This window comes from Ambystoma mexicanum, chromosome 4q, assembly GCF_040938575.1.
Source record: "Ambystoma mexicanum isolate Mex_15411 chromosome 4q, UKY_AmexF1_1, whole genome shotgun sequence".
NCBI lineage: Eukaryota > Metazoa > Chordata > Amphibia > Caudata > Ambystomatidae > Ambystoma > Ambystoma mexicanum.
In genome coordinates, this window is record NC_090928.1 from 1,188,614,251 (window position 1) to 1,188,634,603 (window position 20,353).

The 20,353-nt window shown below is 53.3% G+C and overlaps 1 protein-coding gene across 1 annotated transcript in view; it reads right to left on the minus strand.

Moving 5' to 3' along the window:
- The window catches only part of DNAH8 (dynein axonemal heavy chain 8), an 8,835,797-nt gene that overhangs the window by 6,647,274 nt on the left and 2,168,170 nt on the right, over positions 1–20,353 (minus strand). Inside the window, exon 17 of the mRNA XM_069608756.1 lies at positions 19,671–19,806. Coding sequence (XP_069464857.1) covers positions 19,671–19,806 — 136 coding nt within the window. The remainder of the gene's footprint in view (positions 1–19,670; positions 19,807–20,353) is intronic.

The following is a 20,353-nucleotide window of genomic DNA, read 5'->3' on the forward strand; positions in this document are numbered from 1 at the left end:
CCTCCTCCTCCTCCTTTGGTAGCCCACTGCCACTGCTGCTAGGAACGGTATGTTCATCCTGGCGTCTGAGCTTGTTATTGTTAAAGTCCGCAAATTTATGCTTTGCGCGTGTTCTAGGCGAGCGTGTGACCCGCGCACCCCTGGAATCCAGTTCCCAGTCCAATAGCGTGTGGAAATTCACACGCACCACGGGATACAGCGTGTGACCCGCGCACCCCTGGAATCCAGTTCCCAGTCCAATAGCGTGTGGAAATTCACACGCACCACGGGATACAGCGTGTGACCCGCGCACCCCTGGAATCCAGTTCCCAGTCCAATAGCGTGTGGAAATTCACACGCACCACGGGATACAGCGTGTGACCCGCGCACCCCTGGAATCCAGTTCCCAGTCCAATAGCGTGTGGAAATTCACACGCACCACGGGATACAGCGTGTGACCCGCGCACCCCTGGAATCCAGTTCCCAGTCCAATAGCGTGTGGAAATTCACACGCACCACGGGATACAGGTTCGCTGACGTACTTGCGTGTGTAAGTGCCCGCGCACCCATTAAATACACGTACATAGGCCAATCGCGTGTACGCGCACTTTTGTCCAATTACACGCGATGACACTCTGACGTGCAGTATTTCCACGTGTGCCCCGTCATCACGTGCTGAGTGGGGAACACCCGTGCGGGTCACGTCACAGACGCGCTTACACGCTGAGGGACTCTGGTCCAATAGAATCGCGTATGCGTGCTGACGCGCTTACGCACTAAGGGCCTTTCCTCGGATTTCACGCTGACGTGCAGGATTTTCACGTGCCAAATCACTCCGTATCAAGCTGGCCACGTGAAAACACACGGAAGACCACGCTCCTGCCCAGAAGGCCGAGTTACTGCCCCCCAGTGCCCCGAGCAGCCTCCCACGTGCCATCTGCTGCTGCCTGCCTGCCTGCCTGCCTGCTGCCACCGTGCCCTGCCATTTGGTGCCTGCACATCAGCCATCTGCAGGGGTCCAGTTGCTGTGTCCACCCCTGCTGGAACTGAAGACTCCCGACTGGGATTACATCGCTCCACAGCCCAGCCCCAGGACCCAGTTGCCCACCCACACCTGCCTCTGGGGTTGCCATGTCGGGCACTTCCACATCTGGCACCAGTGGCAACCCCAGGCCAGAGGGGCAGAGGGGCACCAGCTTCACTGTCACCGAAGTTGGTGTCCTGGTGGAGCATGTCCTGGGGCAGTATGATGCCCTCTTTGGATCGTCCCGCGCCAGCAAGGAAGGACGGCAGAGGATCTGGGCCGACTGTGTGGTTGCCATCAACGCGGAGGGGGTGGCAACCCGCGACGTCCTGAAGATCAAGAAGCGCTGGGAGGACTTGAGGTCCAGGACCCTTGTGAAGGCCCGGCGCCTCGTGGAGGGGGGCCGGGGCCGCATGAGTTCCATCCAGATGAGGGTCCTGGAACGCGTACGCCCAGCGCTCCACGCCCAGATCCTTGAGAGGGAGGCCCGTCTGGAGTTGAGCGGTAAGTGTCCAAGCATTACTGTGTGAGACAGGGCATGTTGCGGTGTGCTGGTTCTATGATACTTGCCTGTATGTGTGCCATAGGCCATGTATGCATGTATGTGTGCAGGGACATCATGGTAATGCATGTGCGACCAGTGATGTGTGATCCACATGGTTGTTGCATGTGTTGAAATGCCGCATGGGGAGCCCTATGCAGATTTTGAACATGAGAGCATGCCAGTCTCTGTACCTGGACATGGGTGGGGGTGAGGGATGGGTGCTGATGCCAGGTACATATATGGTAGCCATGTCTGTGTGCCTGACCTGCGTGTCTGTGACTTGTGCATGCCATGGATGCATGACACATGTGTGTGACAATGCACAGATTCAGTGAAGCAGCCAAATTACCCTTGTATCCGCTGTGTTTGGTGTGTTTGGGGCCAGATGGATGTGACTGAGGTGAAATGTGTGCATGTGATAGGCATGACCCATGATGCATGTGAGTTACATATCATTGAATGTTTCAAGGGTCCATTGGACATGCATGGAAATGTCCATGGCATGCACCATGCCTGTTACTGTGTGTGTTTTGCCTGGACTGACCCATGTGTTGTGGAGGGACATGATGGAAGTGTACTTTGACAGTGGTGCTCATATGCTATTGCTTCCTGTCTAGGGGACCATTGTACAGTGCCCTGATGCTTGTGTTCTTTGTCTCCCTCTACGCAGCGGCTAGTGAAGAAGAGGGCGGAGACGGCGCTGTGGAGCAAGGCGGCGGGGATGCCCCCACGGCTGCAGCGGAAGGGGTGGGTGAGCCCCCACAGGGGCCTGCTACGGTGGGAGACGGTGAGGAGCCATCCAGGTTGGTGGTTTGCACAGAGGAGGAGGAGGCCGCCACTGGGGCACACATGGGGCCTGGTGGGGGCATCCCTGCTGGTGCAAGTGGTGCAGTCCAGGGCCAGGGGCAGGAGGCAGCACAGGTCACCGTGGAGGGGCCTGTGCATGTCGCTGTCCCTGACCCTGTGAGTGCACCACCATGCACCAGCAGGGATGCCCCGTCCCAGGCCTGTCCGCAGGTAGAGGGGATGTCCATGTCACCTGACTCCCCTCCACCTGCGGACGTGGGAACCCCTGGCCGTGCGGAGAAGGTCCTGATTGGGGTCGCGATGCGCACGGCTGTGATTCGTGATGCCGTGCGTGCTTCCCGGGAGGAGCACGCACGTCATCACGAAGTGCACCGTGCCGACGTGGCCCAATTGGGATCGGCCATGTTCGGGGGTTTCCTGCATGTGTTGGCCAATGTGGCGGCCCTCTCCTCCTCTGTGCAGGCTATCCACCAGTCGTTCCCCTTGCCGTCTTCCAGCCCAGATGCCACCAGGGCCCCCTGTGGACCTGCCCCGACCAATGCAGCCAGCTCGGTGGGGATCCCATCCCTGCCACAGTTGGGAGTCGGAGGTCCAGCAGGGGTGGACAACACAGCAACTGGACCCCAGCAGATGGAAGATGTGACAGCATCATCAGGCAGGGCACGTGCACGACGGCGTCGGTGGTTTCCATCAGCCTGGATGCCGTCGTGCTGGCAGAGGCAGTGGCGTCGGAGGCAGCAGCGGGCTCGACGTGGGAGGCATCATGGCTCGGGGCCATCAAGATCAGAGGGGCAGGCATCGGCCGGAGGGCAGGGCAACCCTGGGATGGTGGTGTCTTCCGTGTGGGAGCAGTTGGTCCAGCGGATAGGTGCGGAGCGGCAGCGAGCGGAAGAGGAGCGGCTCGCCATGGTCAGGGCGGAGTTCTCCATGCGTCGGGCATTGAGGCGGGCTGAGTGCCTCGAGGAAGCTCGCAGGGAGTTTGAGTTGAACATGGGGTTATCCCTGCGAGACCTCGGGGCCAGGACAGAGTCCCGCCTCCAGGACATCGACATGGAGTTCGATGATGCCCTGGCCAGCAACATCAACAAGTGAGCCGCAGGACTTGCCCGCTGCCTTTGTATATAGTTATATAGTTAGTTAGTGTTAGGTTTCCTTTATTTGTTTTTATTATTTTGGACCGCTCGGACAATGGCCACTTTTTTGTATATATTTTTTTCATTAGGTAGTAGTAGGTTTCCTTTATGGTGTTGGGCTCATGGACCCTGGTACATTCCTGTATTTAGTTTGTTTTTTGAAGGAAAATTTTCTTTTTTTCATTATTGTGTTCACCATGTGGAAATGGTTTTTCATTCTTTTGCTTCTACTTGATATTGCTTTGGTCAACATTTGTTTTTTTATTCCTTTTTCGTTTTTTGATTTTTACTTTTGTTCTCCAACATGGACCATTTATTTTGTTATCCACATAGTTGTATGTTTGATTTGTTTACTTATTTTTAATCTTTAATACATTTTTTATTTTTACTTCCACTTGTCTTATTTTGTCTTTGGTTTCATACATGTCATGATATGGGTTTTGACATTCACTTGCAGCCATTGTGTATGTGTGTGTGACGGACATGTGTTCATTTACATACTTGCCATTGGGGTTGTGTCATGTAATTGCATTCACTATGTGGGTGGATGCAATCCTTGCCTGGGTGTTTGTGCTGGGTATGCTGCCCATTACTGCCATGATTGTGTATCGTCAGGACCTGGGGGCAGGGGGACATGGGTGGGGGCCTGGTGGAGGGTGACCCTGCACTGCTGGGGTGTGGGGGTGGTGGGAGACATGAGTGGGAGGCCTGCTGGCAGGTGCCCCACACTGCTGGGGTGTGGGGGTGGTGGGAGACATGAGTTGGACATGGGTGGGGGCCTGCTGGCAGGTGCCCCACAGTGCTGGGGGTGGGAGTGGTGGGTGACATGAGTGGGGGCCTGGTGGAGGCTGCCCCTGCACTGCTGGGGTGTGGGGGTGGTGGGAGACATGAGTGGGGGCCTGGTGGAGGGTGCCCCTGGTGGCTGGGGGGTGGGGGTGGTGGGTGACATGAGTGGGGGCCTGGTGGAGGCTGCCCCTGCACTGCTGGGGTGTGGGGGTGGTGGGAGACATGAGTTGGACATGTGTGGGGGCCTGCTGGCAGGTGCCCCACAGTGCTGGGGGGTGGGGGTGGTGGGTGACATGAGTGGGGGCCTGGTGGAGGCTGCCCCTGCACTGCTGGGGTGTGGGGGTGGTGGGAGACATGAGTGGGGGCCTGGTGGAGGGTGCCCCTGGTGGCTGGGGTGTGGGGGTGGTGGGAGACATGAGTGGGGGCCTGGTGGACGGTGCCCCTGCACTGCTGGGGTGTGGGGGTGGTGGGAGACATGAGTGGGGGCCTGGTGGAGGGTGCCCCTGGTGGCTGGGGTGTGGGGGTGGTGGGAGACATGAGTTGGACATGGGTGGGGGCCTGCTGGCAGGTGCCCCACAGTGCTGGGGGGTGGGGGTGGTGGGTGACATGAGTGGGGGCCTGGTGGAGGCTGCCCCTGCACTGCTGGAGTGTGGGGGTGGTGGGAGACATGAGTTGGACATGTGTGGGGGCCTGCTGGCAGGTGCCCCACAGTGCTGGGGGGTGGGGTGGTGGGAGACATGAGTGGGGGCCTGGTGGAGGGTGCCCCTGGTGGCTGGGGTGTGGGGGTGGTGGGAGACATGAGTGGGGGCCTGGTGGAGGGTGCCCCTGGTGGCTGGGGTGTGGGGGTGGTGGGAGACATGAGTTGGACATGGGTGGGGGCCTGCTGGCAGGTGCCCCACAGTGCTGGGGGGTGGGGGTGGTGGGTGACATGAGTGGGGGCCTGGTGGAGGCTGCCCCTGCACTGCTGGGGTGTGGGGGTGGTGGGAGACATGAGTGGGGGCCTGGTGGAGGGTGCCCCTGGTGGCTGGGGTGTGGAGGTGGTGGGAGACATGAGTTGGACATGGGTGGGGGCCTGCTGGCAGGTGCCCCACAGTGCTGGGGGGTGGGGGTGGTGGGTGACATGAGTGGGGGCCTGGTGGAGGCTGCCCCTGCACTGCTGGGGTGTGGGGGTGGTGGGAGACATGAGTTGGACATGTGTGGGGGCCTGCTGGCAGGTGCCCCACAGTGCTGGGGGGTGGGGGTGGTGGGTGACATGAGTGGGGGCCTGGTGGAGGCTGCCCCTGCACTGCTGGGGTGTGGGGGTAGTGGGAGACATGAGTTGGACATGGGTGGGGGCCTGCTGGCAGGTGTCCCACAGTGCTGGGGGGTGGGGGTGCAGGGGGACATGAGTGGGGGCCTGGTGGAGGGTGACCCTGCACTGCTGGGGGGTGGGGGTGGTGGGAGACATGAGTGGGGGCCTGGTGGAGGGTGACCCTGCACTGCTGGGGGGTGGGGGTGGTGGGAGACATGAGTGGGGGCCTGGTGGAGGGTGACCCTGCACTGCTGGGGTGTGGGGGTGGTGGGAGCATGAGTGGGGGCCTGGTGGAGGGTGCCCCTGGTGGCTGGGGGGTGGGGGTGGTGGGTGACATGAGTGGGGGCCTGGTGGAGGGTGCCCCTGCACTGCTGGGGTGTGGGGGTGGTGGGAGACATGAGTGGGGGCCTGGTGGAGGGTGCCCCTGCATTGCTGGGGTGTGGGGGTGGTGGGAGACATGAGTGGGGGCCTGGTGGAGGGTGCCCCTGCACTGCTGGGGGGTGGGGGTGGTGGGAGACAAGAGTGGGGGCCTGGTGGAGGGTGCCCTGGTGGCTGCGGTGTGGGGGTGGTGGGAGACATGAGTTGGACATGGGTGGGGGCCTGCTGGCAGGTGCCCCACAGTGCTGGGGGGTGGGGGTGGTGGGAGACATGAGTTGGACATGGGTGGGGGCCTGCTGGCAGGTGCCCCACAGTGCTGGGGGGTGGGGGTGGTGGGAGACATGAGTGGGGGCCTGGTGGAGGGTGCCCCTGGTGGCTGGGGTGTGGGGGTGGTGGGAGACATGAGTGGGGGCCTGGTGGAGGGTGCCCCTGGTGGCTGGGGTGTGGGGGTGGTGGGAGACATGAGTTGGACATGGGTGGGGGCCTGCTGGCAGGTGCCCCACAGTGCTGGGGGGTGGGGGTGGTGGGTGACATGAGTGGGGGCCTGGTGGAGGCTGCCCCTGCACTGCTGGGGTGTGGGGGTGGTGGGAGACATGAGTGGGGGCCTGGTGGAGGGTGCCCCTGGTGGCTGGGGTGTGGGGGTGGTGGGAGACATGAGTTGGACATGGGTGGGGGCCTGCTGGCAGGTGCCCCACAGTGCTGGGGGGTGGGGGTGGTGGGTGACATGAGTGGGGGCCTGGTGGAGGCTGCCCCTGCACTGCTGGGGTGTGGGGGTGGTGGGAGACATGAGTTGGACATGTGTGGGGGCCTGCTGGCAGGTGCCCCACAGTGCTGGGGGGTGGGGGTGGTGGGTGACATGAGTGGGGGCCTGGTGGAGGCTGCCCCTGCACTGCTGTGGTGTGGGGGTGGTGGGAGACATGAGTTGGACATGGGTGGGGGCCTGCTGGCAGGTGCCCCACAGTGCTGGGGGGTGGGGGTGCAGGGGGACATGAGTGGGGGCCTGGTGGAGGGTGACCCTGCACTGCTGGGGGGTGGGGGGGTGGGAGACATGAGTGGGGGCCTGGTGGAGGGTGACCCTGCACTGCTGGGGGGTGGGGGTGGTGGGAGACATGAGTGGGGGCCTGGTGGAGGGTGACCCTTCACTGCCGGGGTGTGGGGTGGTGGGAGACATGAGTGGGGGCCTGGTGGAGGGTGCCCCTGGTGGCTGGGGGTGGGGGTGGTGGGTGACATGAGTGGGGGCCTGGTGGAGGGTGCCCCTGCACTGCTGGGGTGTGGGGGTGGTGGGAGACATGGGTGGGGGCCTGGTGGAGGGTGCCCCTGCACTGCTGGGGTGTGGGGGTGGTGGGAGACATGAGTGGGGGCCTGGTGGAGGGTGCCCCTGCACTACTGGGGGGTGGGGGTGGTGGGAGACATGAGTGGGGGCCTGGTGGAGGGTGACCCTGCACTGCTGGGGTGTGGGGGTGGTGGGAGACATGAGTGGGGGCCTGGTGGAGGGTGCCCCTGGTGGCTGGGGGGTGGGGGTGGTGGGTGAGATGAGTGGGGGCCTGGCGGAGGGTGCCCCTGCACTGCTGGGGTGTGGGGGTGGTGGGAGACATGAGTGGGGGCCTGGTGGAGGGTGCCCCTGCACTGCTGGGGTGTGGGGGTGGTGGGAGACATGAGTGGGGGCCTGGTGGAGGGTGCCCCTGGTGGCTGGGGTGTGGGGGTGGTGGGAGACATGAGTTGGACATGGGTGGGGGCCTGCTGGCAGGTGCCCCACAGTGCTGGGGGGTGGGGGTGCAAGGGGACATGAGTTGGTGTTCATTAGTTCAAGGAGACATGTGCCTTTGCTGGGGGGCATGCCCATGTTGGGTGGGCTGCCTGCGGGACATGACCAGGGATGCAGGGTAGTCCCCTGTGGTGTAGGCTGCCTGCAGGGGCCGTGGAGGGTGTACAGGGTACACCTGGGAGGACCCACACTGTCAAATCACATGTGGAACTTCCCGCGCACCCCTGAAATACACGTACCCAGGCTATTCGCGTGTGGAACTCCCCGCGCACCCCTGAAATACACGCGCCCAGGCTATTCGCGTGTGGAACTTCCCGCGCACCCCTGAAATACACGCACCCAGGCTATTCGCGTGTGGAACTTCCCGTGCACCCCTGAAATACACGCACCCAGGCTATTCGCGTGTGGAACTCCCCGCGCACCCCTGAAATACACGCGCACCCAGGCTATTCGCGTGTGAAACTTCCCGCGCACCCCTGAAATACACACGCCCAGGCTATTCGCGTGTGGAACTTCCCGCGCACCCCTGAAATACACGCACCCAGGCTATTCGCGTGTGGAACTCCCCGCGCACCCCTGAAATACACGCGCACCCAGGCTATTCGCGTGTGGAACTTCCCGCGCACCCCTGTAATACACGCGCCCAGGCTATTCGCGTGTGGAACTTCCCGCGCACCCCTCAAATACACGCGCCCAGGCTATTCGCGTGTGGAACTTCCCGCGCACCCCTCAAATACACGCGCCCAGGCTATTCGCGTGTGGAACTTCCCACGCACCCCTGGAATACACGTAGCCCGCTCCCCCAGGCCCGATCGCGTGAGAAACTTCACGCAAACCCCTGAAATACACGTAGCCCGCTCCCCCAGGCCCGATCGCGTGAAGTTAACCCCTGTGATGCACGTACCCTGCTGAAATCGCGTGTTAGACTTCCCGCGCACCCCGGTATACACGCACACGTATTTTTTGTCAGCGGGTGTCCGTGTTTGTGGGTACCCCTTTGCACATCATTTTTCCTGGAGGGCCACAGTATGGGACATTCATCATGGCAGTATATAGGTGCTATTTGTTGGCGCACCTTTTGGCGCACATTTCTTACAGCCGCAGAGACGCTACCGCCTGCTTTCTTGTGGCGGTCGTGTTTGTGCCTGTGCGCTGGTTTGAGCGTGCGCTTTTTTCCCCTATTCTATTCCATGAATACGTGTTGTAGGCGAGCGTGTGGGCGTTCCGCGCACTTGTGCCCTGTACTTCCCCCGTGACGCCCACGTTTTGGCAAGTTGTTCCCCATTCCGAGTGTTATGCCCGTGTTCCGCCTACTTTTGTTGCGTGCGCCGCGCTATGTGCGAATTTCGCTGTGGCCTGTGCGATTTTCGCTGTGACCTGGCGCACGCTGCCAACGTGCGCCGCGCACTTTTTTATCGCACATGCGCTGGTTTTCTCGCGCACGGCCTTCCATGAATCGACGTGCGCTGCTTTTCGTGCGATTTTCGCAATTGCACTGCGATTTTCGCTATTCCACTGCGATTCGCACGTTTTTGCCCACTTGCGCCGCGCTAATTATTCCATGAATCGGCCTGTTAGTCTTGACCGCCTACCATAGCTACCTTGATTGGTCTGGCTTGTCCAGAGGTTACCCTGTTCCAAGAAACAAGGCTGGCATTCTGAACATCTGCCCACCAGGTCAGAGTTCAGGAATCCGTCTAACAAATTGGGGTACAGCAGTGGAATAGGACTGAAGGTATCCAGTGTTGCACACTAGTGAAGGCATTTTGAGTTATTCCTACCCAGGACACACAGTGAATTATTGGAGCATAACTGAAAAGGCCATAAACCTATTTAACAAAATGGAAACAAGTACCTTGTTAACCTTAAATGCTTCTAAATCTGAAACATTAAGAAAGATGTGTGCTGAGAGGGGTTTACCAGCTTAAGGCACTAAAATGGCAATGAGTCAAAGAAACATGGAATGGCAAGAGTCACAACTCAGTGCCATAGCTCCTGAGGAAAGTGCAGAAGGTGGTGGGGCTGCTCTCACTGGCAGGACTGACAAGTCTGTCGCTGCATTTATCCATGGGATCCATGAGGATTTAGATTATGTGATGTCCAATGTTTCCTCTGCCAGTGCTGATGCTGCGGCCATGCTTGAATTCAAGAAGCAAGAACTGCTGTTTAGGCAGAACGAGCTTGAATGTAACATGGCCAAGCTGAAGGTAGAGCAGGCAGAAAAACAGAAGGACAGGGATCACCAGTTGGAACTGGCCAAGCTTCAAGTTTCCAATGGATCTAAGGGTCCTTACATGGGTCTGGGTCCTCCTCTCATCCAAGGTTTCCTAAAGATCTGCTCAGTGTGTATGATGAAAAGAATGACAATAGGGACTGGCTGAATACTTTTGAGTATGCATGTGAAGTTCAACAGGTTAACAATGCTGATAAGTGTTAGGCAGAAACCTGTGCAGTTCCCTTAGGGACCACTGCAAAAAGTTTAAGACTACAGGAGTAAGCAGTAAACCCAATTGGTAGCAGTCTGCACCACACAGATTTACCTGGCAGCTGTGGCTGAGCAGTCAGACTTCTCTCAAGACGAGTTAGGCAGTAAATAGAGTATACACAATAGGGCTAAAAATACAGTAGTACAAGCAAACACTGACCAGAGCTTTGGTATAAAAGTATATAATTATTTATTTAAAAACGCACTTAAGAAAATACACTGGCACTAATATATCAAGCAAGTTCAAACACAGTCACTATAAGTATATACACCTCCCTAGTTAATTATTCGACAAGTCTAGTTTAAGACACAACTTATTTAGCAACACAGAGGTGAGCGCGTAACCGTAGTTGGCACTCCAATAATTTGTTTAAAAAGGGAGAGAAAATGTAGAGTAGGAAAATAACACAGTACCAACACTTTTAAGAAACCACAGCAAGTCAAGAACGGCAAAGTGTACTGAGAGCAAAAAGTTCATAGGCCAGGCCCACTCTTGGAGAGAGCAAGGCGGAATGTGCCCAAGATCACATAGTGGAAATGCACTCAAATGCCGGCCGGCTCACCACTGGGCCAATCACACAAGAGTGCGACTTGAGTTGCCAAGGCAACTTAGTCCAGGGTGCCTAATCCCCCTCGGTACGAAGGAGGACATCCTGTTGACCCCAGACAGAGTGGCACCATTTGGAGGGCTTCTGTGGAGAAGCCCGCCAAAAAGTGGAACAAAGGGCTCGACATGGGTTAGAGTTTCAGAGGCGAACACAAACGCCATTTTAAAACCGAGTCCTGGCAAAAAGACCCAACCGGGGAATAAATATTAAATAAATAACCCGGCAGTATCTTTAACATTGCACCAAAAAGTGGTGCGTTTAAAATCAATGGGAAAATCCCATAGGAAATATTCCGGTGGAATATTTCACGTGGTATCCACTGCCACCAGCCAGAGACAAGGGGGGAGTGGATAGTGCCCCCTTGGAAAACAGACCCAGGGGTAATCGAATTACCCCTACCAGTACTTCCACAATATGATGGTTTGTACTGGTTCTGTTCACAATTTGAGACTAGTAAAGCCAATGGTGACTTTATATGCCCTGGGAGACAGTTGTCAGTTCCAGGGTATGGAGTCTATGTTTGGGGGTCACTATGACACCCCTGTGTTACTGCACTGAGGGTGCTGTGTAACACACACATACCAAAAACACATGAAGCCCTATGGAGTAAAAGACCCCATAGCCCATAAAACACTTTCACAGTCAAAGGACATACTCAAATCATACCTAGGAGTGGGAGAAAAATAGTCTCACACTTAGCAGGAGAAAGAATTTACCCCAAAAAATCCAGCAAAGCTGCTGGGGGACTCACCAGGTTTTTTTTGGAAATTAGCCTTAACAGAGAATTCTCCCTAACAATAAGATTGCCTGGTTACTTAGGAGACTGCCCCATTCTTGCTGCAGTGCCATTATGGAAATGTCAAAAGCTGAGGGAGCAGATTTTGCAATGTTGAAGCAAACTCTCCTGTTAAAGTTTGGAAAGACTCCGGCCCAATACTTAAAGAGATTCAGAGAGTACAAAAAGAAAGAGGAGGTACTTGGGTCTCTTATGTAACTGAGTCTTGAAAAACTTGACTGGCTGGGTTGAAGGTTATAAGGTTTCCACATTTGAGGGTATGATATGTCTTGTCATGCTTGAACACATTTTTGCATCTTGTTCCCCTGAGCCTAAGCAGCATTTGCCAGATTCAAAGGCGATAGATTCCAAGAAGCTAGCCATAGCAGCAGATTTGTGGGTGTCACATAGAGTATCCCATTAGGACAAGACTCATCCTGGTAAGCAGGAGGAGGGGAAAAAGCCCAAAGATAAAGAGGGTGGGGGTCAGATAAAACATCCTCCCAGAAGGGCCACAAAAAGAAAAATAAGGGTAAGTCCCAAGAGAACTCACAGGGTACTGGAGGTTATCCTCCGAAACCAAATTCAGGTTACATTAAGCCTCCCTATGTCACCACACCCAGTGGAGCTTGTGTGGCTTGTGGAGCAAGTGACCATGTGAAGCGGGATCCCAGATGTAAGGTCAAAATCTTGGGGGTCCACTCTGCTAATCTGGCCTTCTCCTCCTATGAGGAAGAAGAGATTACAGGAGCATCCTTCTCCTCAGATTCCTTATCCAGTGGGATAGATTCTGAGGTAGTTTTAGTTTCCCTGGGTTCCTGGGAGCCTAAAGTCTCAGAGGCTTCTGCTAGGATTCCGGATAATACCACGCACTGCTTTAAATGCAGTGTGATGATCAATGGAGTAGATAAACCAGTTGTTAGGGATAGTAGGTGTAGTTGAACTGTAATGGACTCTACCTTGGTAGACCCAGAGGAAGTTGCCAGAGCTCTTCTGATGCCCACTAAGTTGGCTCATGGCCCACCTCACCAGTTCCCAGTAATACCTGTAAATCTTACTATAAATGGTACAGCAATAAGGATTCCAGTGAGCATTCAGAGAGATGTCCCAGGTAAAGGTTGTTAGGCAGAATCCTGTGCAGTGCCCTTATGGACCACTACACACAATTAAGACTACAAGTGATAATACAAGTTCACCTTTGGTACAAGCCTGTACTACTATGTTAAAGTGGTAGCAGTAGCGGAACAGCCAGGCTTATCTCAAGAGTATATGAGCAGTAGCAGAGATTACACAAAGTGACCACAATTACTGTGACTGAAGCAAACACTGACTCAAGGTTTCAGGTAAAAAATATAAGTACATTTATTTTCAAACCATTTGTTATAAACACAACACTTCTATTAATTCATAAACCACACGTAAAATACACTACAACCAACCAATTCACTTGATACAGTATAACTCAAGGTAAGTACCCTATGTTTTAACGGACCGGTGTTGTGAAACAAAAGACGTTACCGGGAATACATATGCGATCACTTTATTGACAGTAATGAAAGTACGGTCTTACTAAAGATAAGCGTATCCGCGGCAAGGAATGTTACAGGGGCAAAAACACACTTAGCACCTGAGTAAACCAGAGAGAGTTGGGGGTAAAAATCATAGGCAATACTTTTGTCAGGGCAGACTTCATCAGAGAACGACTTGTTGACAGAAATTTAAGAGTCAATAGGCCGGAGCTAGTGTCAAGTGGAACCAGGTTCCTGTTGTCGAGGATCACACAGTCGGACAGGTCAAGATTCAACGTTGCCAGGAGTACTTAGATATTTTCAAGAGGAAGCAAAAGTTATAAGAAGTAGGGAAGACAAGGGCAAGCCTTTGAGGAGGAAAGAAGGGATTCACCCTAATTCCTCAAGCAGAACACAGTACCTTATTCAATGAGCTGGTGCCACGGCAGTTGTTTCTGGTAGTTTCCTGCAGACCCACGTTTCCTGGAGCTTCGGTACGAAGGAGGACATCTGGAGGGGTCTGCACCGCAAAGGGATGAAACCGGCAGAAGCGACGGTGAATAAAAGGTGCGCATCTTTAAAACAGGAGAGGCTCTTCAAATGGCTATCCGGACCACTACAGCAGTGTGCAGCGATTTCAACCACGAAGAGGATCCTCTGGCTTTGGAAGGTGAGCTGGTTATCCCCACCAGGCTCAAGGGAAGAAGACTCTGGACTGGATCTTCTCTGGTCGTCGAAGGGTAGATAGCTCAGGACTGCAGCAGGGCTTCACCGGGACAGGATAGTTGCAGCAGCCGTCGTTCTCTCCGCTTCTCTTAGGTTCCTTGTAGTTCCAGTGGCGACTCTGACTTCTAGCCCAAGAGTCCTGCCTTTTATGCGAAAATCCCCCATTCACACAGCCTGGCTGTCAATCACCCAGCAGCGGTGTTGTCCAGCCCGGACAACCACCTCAGCCAATCATGGCAAAGTGTGACTTGGGTTTCCTAGGATACCCTGTGCAGGGGGTGACTACACCCCTCCCTCACATTCAGCCCACCTAGACACCCAGGTGCCTAGAGGAGGGCTTCAAAGGCACACCAGCGGTGACACCAACGCTACCCCCCAACAGGTGAGCATGGTTAAGCGGCCCCAGGGCCACACATAGATGACACTGGAGCAGCACCGCCCCGGGAGTGCTGGCAATTAGTTGAGAGACAAGCGCGGGGAACAGAACTGCGCCTGCCGACACCCCAACCCCTCGACAGCGGAAGGCACGATAAGCAACCCCGGCAGGCGGCCCACAGTTAACCAAGATACGGTCCGGATTGAGAGCGGAAGCCCCACTCTAGTTGCCCGGCCACCAGGACGTGGGTCATGCTCCCAGATGCCCAGGCACACAAGTGACAGGCCAGGTAGGGCACTATTCCTGCACTCCCCTCACGTGCCATAAGGTGCCGAGAACTGCCGCGGTGGAAGCTCCCACGAGTCGGCAGGAACACACTCAAGACTGGAAACGTGGACTGTTAAGATGATTTCTGAACTCTGACCTGGTGGGCAGATGTTCAGAAGGCCAACCTAGTTTCTTGGAACAGGGTAAACTCTGGACACGCCAGACCAATCAGGGTAGCTATGGCAGGCAGTCAAGACTAAGTCTCAGGAGGGGTGAGGGTGACTGAAGGACCTCAATGAGCACACAGAGCAAGGACACTTACAAATTACTCCAGACAGGTGTTACATCAAAAATACAGACACATCTATTACAAGGCCTTTGTAACATAGACCATAGTAAAAGAATCACAGTAACACTAAGTAAACCAATACATCACACTAAATAGAATATATATACAAGACCATTGGGGTCTAGAGGGTTAAATGCACAAAATATGTCTACAACCTAGATGGGGAGGAAACAGGCAGTGCAGATAATCTTTAGGCCCAGTTCCACATCGATAATATACCTAACTAGGAGGCAGTCCAAGCCCTATGAAGAGAGGAGCATTGTGCTCAATAGTACATTGACGCGCTGGTGCCAATGGGTGGAATCTGGTCCCTTCAAGGGTCTCTAGCAGCTCAGGAAGGCGGATGAGGTGATGCAGAACAGGTTCCTACTTTTCAAGAAGGACCTCCACTTGAAGGCAGGGGCAGTTTGAAAGTGTGGGATGGAGTCGCTATTTTGCAATAGCTGTGGGAAGGACAGGGGCCCCCAGGGGCCACTCGTGCGTAAAAATGTGCTGTTGCGCTAGGGCCACTGGTTGGGGTAAGGAGTACTCCCCGGTCTCCAACACAAGCAGACCCAAACTTCGCCAGTTCAGTCCACTTCGCTGGCAGGTTCAAATGCAGCAAAAAGGACGTCTCAGCATGTTTCAGTTCCTGAGATCCAGCGATGATTCCCAAACGGGACAGTGGCGATTTCTCCGCTGCGGGAGGACGAATCGACCCAGTTTCACTGCAGCAGGCTTCAGAGGCAAAAGGTTCACAAATGCAACAGGTCGTTGCCGCGGCAGGGCAACACGGTAACCGCTCTTACTCTGGTCCTGGCGCACTCGTCTCACTTCAGACCTGGGAATGCCAAGTGTACAAAATTCAGTGTGACAGTGCCAGGGACACAGAGCTAGCAGTATACAAAGTTTCAAGGACCCCCTCCAAACGGCGGCAGTGACAGAGCAAAGTAACTGGGTAAGCTGGTCAGTCCACTGGTTGGCCCAGGGACACTCCCGAGAAAGCTTACTTGTAGGGTTTGATGAAGGTGCCGAGAATAGTTGTCCCACTATTCCAATGGGTCGAAGCGTTTTCGCAGACCTTCTAAGACGACCAGAGGCAGAAGGGTCCCACGGGACGACAGCGAGCTCAGGGTGCCAAACATTCCAGCGAGTCACCAGCGGTTCCTCGACTTGGCTTTGTGTTGCAGGATACTTGGATCCTATCCTTTGTGCAGTGAGAACTCAGGAGATCAACATGGTAGTGGTGTTTTTGGCCTCTTCTTATCCAAAGTTCCCTTTGCGCCAAAACGGAGAGGACCCAATGGGAGATCTGCTCATAAACACACACTTCTTACGTAGACCAATCAGGGACCACGGTGGTCCCAGGCATTCAGGGCACTCCAGACTCTCTGGCACCCAGGATGTGTATTGGAATCAAACATTTCAGCCCACATCCTGGAGGCACACACAAAAGGCATGCAGAAGCCCCAAAAGCATTGGGATTCGCGGGAAAGTGCATGACCAAATAAGGACTGACCCGGGTCGACTCGACCTGGGGAAGGTGAAAGGGCAAGATGGCCAAAGGACAGGACAAAGAACCTCGTGGCATGGCCATTTGGTGCCAGGCCACCATTTTTTGTCCCAAACGTGGTTAACCAATCCTGTCCCTGACACATCTGCACAGTTCATAAAAAGTCCAGTGAGAGTATCTAGGGTCTTTGGAAATGACTATAGACCCAAGTGTGCTGTATGGTAAGATGCATTGCACACTTGTTACATGTTGCCCAAAAGCTGCAGCATGAGGAAAGGACTAAGGGAAACAAAGTCTCCCAGTACTGACTGTCTTAAGGGCATGTCAGTTACCCCATAAAAAGTGAGCGAAAGCCCAGAGGAGTGCAGCTGAAGGTTGTGCTTCTCTGACAAAGTCAGTCAATGGTGTCTAAACAGCAGAAAAAAGCTGTTTTTTACCAGCCGTTAAGGATTGGACCCGCAAAGGGACCTTGGAGGTAATTACAGTACCGCAATTTGCGGTACCGTAATTACTGCCTTCCCCATTCCCATTGAGCCCTATGGGGGCAAAAATGGGAATAGGGAAGGGCCAGTGGTGAATGGGGAATTACCGCCCCGCCAACCTTGGAATGGGGTGGTAATTCCACCATCCACCATGTCGCAATCGGTAAAATACCGGCGTCAACCATGGCGCTAATAGCGCCATGGTTAACGCCTGGGTCGTAATGAGGCCCATAGATTGAAATGATAGCAAGAGTGTCCTGACAGTTCGATGATGACCCGAGTGTCATTAGCATAGTTGGTATACTGAACACCCAGGTCATCCAAGAGGGCAAGAAGGGGGATGACGTAAATGTTGCACAATGCGGGGGAAATACATGACCCCTGAGGGACCCCACAGGTGATGGTTGCTGGGACAGAAATGGCGCTGTCCGTTGCCACCCTAGCAATCCTGGGACCCAAGAAGGATAATATCCAGAATGTGGCCATGCTGGTGCAGTGAGCCAGATCCTCTAACCTGGCCACCAACTATGAGTGGTCGACCAGGTCAAAGGCTGCATAGAGATCTAATAACATGAGACGGGCTGGCTGACCTTTATCCACACTGCTGGCAAGGTTGGTTTGTAGATCCTCCTGAAGGTTGATCGAAAATCCCAAATTCAATAGAGTATTGCACTAGTTGCTGGGCTAAGGGAACAACCTGTGGTGGCTATGGAGAGCAGACAATTAATTGTCTAAGTTAGGGTAGACAGGTATCCCCCTCTGATGAAGGATTCTTGCTACTGCGTTTGTAAGCTTGGTGAACACTCTATGAGCCTATTTCAATTTGAAGGGGAGAGCCTTGTATTGGAAATGCCTTTGGCTGGTGTAAAACCCCACGGATCCCAGATGGGCACATGCAGGTATGCGTCTTTGAGGACCACAATGTAAAACCAGCCATCCTTCTGAACGGGTCCCAGAATCTGCGACGGCCTAATTATCTAGACCCTTTCAATGAGGAGAAAAAGATTGAAAGTAGAAAGATCTAGAATGGCCTACATCCTGGTTCTCCTTGGCCACAGAGCATAGATGGGAATATGTAGCCTGTCTATTCTGGTCTGGGGAAAGAGGCTCTAGTGCTTACATGGACACAAATTTGTTGACCTTTCCCAGAAGTGGAGAGTATCCAATCTGGATGAGAGGCAGAGAGGAAAGAGGATGAAAACGAACAGAAACATGGTAGCACTTGGAGTCTATGGAGCGTCTGTGGGGTCCTGAGATCTTCCAGTGAGAAAAGTGATGAGAGAGCCTGCTGATGACTGATGTTAGGTGGCCCTGGCTCATCCCATCATTGCTTCTTTGCAACTACAGAGGCTGCAGAAGGAAAATCTGTCAAAGGAGCTCTTGGAAGAGGTACGTGGCTGCTTCCTTCTATAGTTGCTGGGTGACCTCTCTGGGTTTCTGGCCTCCCTGACCCGGTAGCCCACAAAATTCACCAAATGATCGCTGTCTGGCATTCGTGGAGTAAGATGATTGTGGGAAGGGTTTGTGGACCGCAAGAGACTTAACAGTCTGGGTCAAGGTCGTTCTCTTAGCAAGCTCTCCATCCGTGGATGGATTAAAAAACCCTTGCCATTGATGGGTAGGTCCCGTATCCTGCCTTGAACATCCTGGGCGAACCACTGAACATATCAATATGAAGGACGGTAACATCCAAAAGGTCCTGTGCAATGAGCTTAACCTCCATGAGACCTGATGTAAAGGCTTGCTGCTTCTTGAGAGGGAGGAACGTCTGGAATTCACAAAGTTCCTTCCACAGCTTTTAGTTAGTGGTGACCAGAAGCTCATCAGCGTTGACCTGCCTGAATTGAAAGGAGGCAATGTCCTAGACCTTGAATCCATTAACCTCAAAAGTTTATTTTTATTTTTGCCCAGTAATGCTGGTAATGAGGAGGCACTGTAGAGATAGAGGGCTTATCGCAGCGTGAGATTGTTGGTGTGTGTTGGGGGAAAACATTCTTAACCTTTTTTCCTTACCCTACCATGTAGAATACGAAATTATGTTCCCAATGCACTCACACCTGTTAGGGGGAGTGCTCCTTCTTTAGTGCTCTGGAGGTCCAATTATGCCAAACACTTGCTGTATTGTAATAGGACACTGAGCTGTAATTCGGTAATACTGGTCAATAGCTCACTTTCATGCCTTACTGAAGCTCATACAGAACTACAATTATTTTAGATGTATTATCAAAATGTATATGTATAGATATTAATTCTGCAATAAAATTCAAAAACAACAGAAAAGGACATACAGGGCCAGTATTGAGACTAGTCATGACAGTTAAATCCAGGGCGTAAAGTGGTTTAAATCTTGGTTTACCTCGTTGGGTCATTTTGAAAATGTTTTGCAGACTGAGTGGGAGGGGGAGACTTGGACTCTGTTTCCTCTATGTCCTTCCCTCTTCACCTCCAAGACCTCTTCTTACTTGTGCTGTGCATGTGATTGCTGTGAAATCCAGTTTCATTTAGCACCTACTAAAGGTAAGCTGATTCCATAGGAATCCTTGCAAATAATGTCTGCAAATAGTTATTTATATTTTTTTACAAAAAAGGATTGTTTTTTGAGAAAGTCGAAAGATGTATGCAGGCACCCAATAGCCTGTAAGTGCTAACGTTGCATTCCCTTGCATGCGATTAGCATATTTTGTAATATGACACCCTTAGTAGATAAAGTGATCTCCCACAAATAAACAGGCCTCAAATCTCAAAATGTTAGAAACGGTTCATTCATTCTTCTATTACCACTGAAATGGTTACTGATAATACTTGTAACATGAGTGCATAAAGACAAGGTAATGCAAATTAGTCCATTTCTACATCAAGCTACTAAATATATTAGCAGAGTATTTTCTTGCTTACCATATTGTAGTTGAGAAATCTCTCTGAACCAGGCCCTGTGATACAGAATCTCGTACTCCACCAAAACATAGGCTATTTTATTGAATAATCGCACCACTGGTTTACCCTCTGGACTTGACAGGATGTCCGAATTTTTCTGATGAAAGAAATTAAATTAAAATGTATACCAAGTGTAATAAAATACACATATCCCTTTAGGTAAATTCCTTTCGGACAATTCTAATTTTCAACATAAATTACACTTAACGATTTAATGAATAAATGCATAGTGGCCATTGTTTGAAAGAGTGAACAAACATAATGTATACACCGTTAAATACATCGTCTGACATTATCCCTGTGTGGTAGAGGGCAGTACGAAATATTTTCACTTAGCCAGTTTGCCAAGGACATCGAATCAATCGCATCAATTGACCATTTTGCACCATACGAAATACCTGGCTAATACTACATGCATAGTACCTCAAAATGTTGCTTTTAGATTAGAAGGTGTATGGAACTATAAAAAAAACATTGCAAAGCCAACAGTTTTAGCTTGTGAATAGGTATTAGATGGGCATTTGCTTGGCACTACTATCATAGTACCAGGTGTCACACCAGTGTTCAGCGGTTGCCATTTTATGGCCAGTCATTACCATTATGACAGTGCCTGGCAAATGCCTATTCCAGTTCCAAAACAAAAG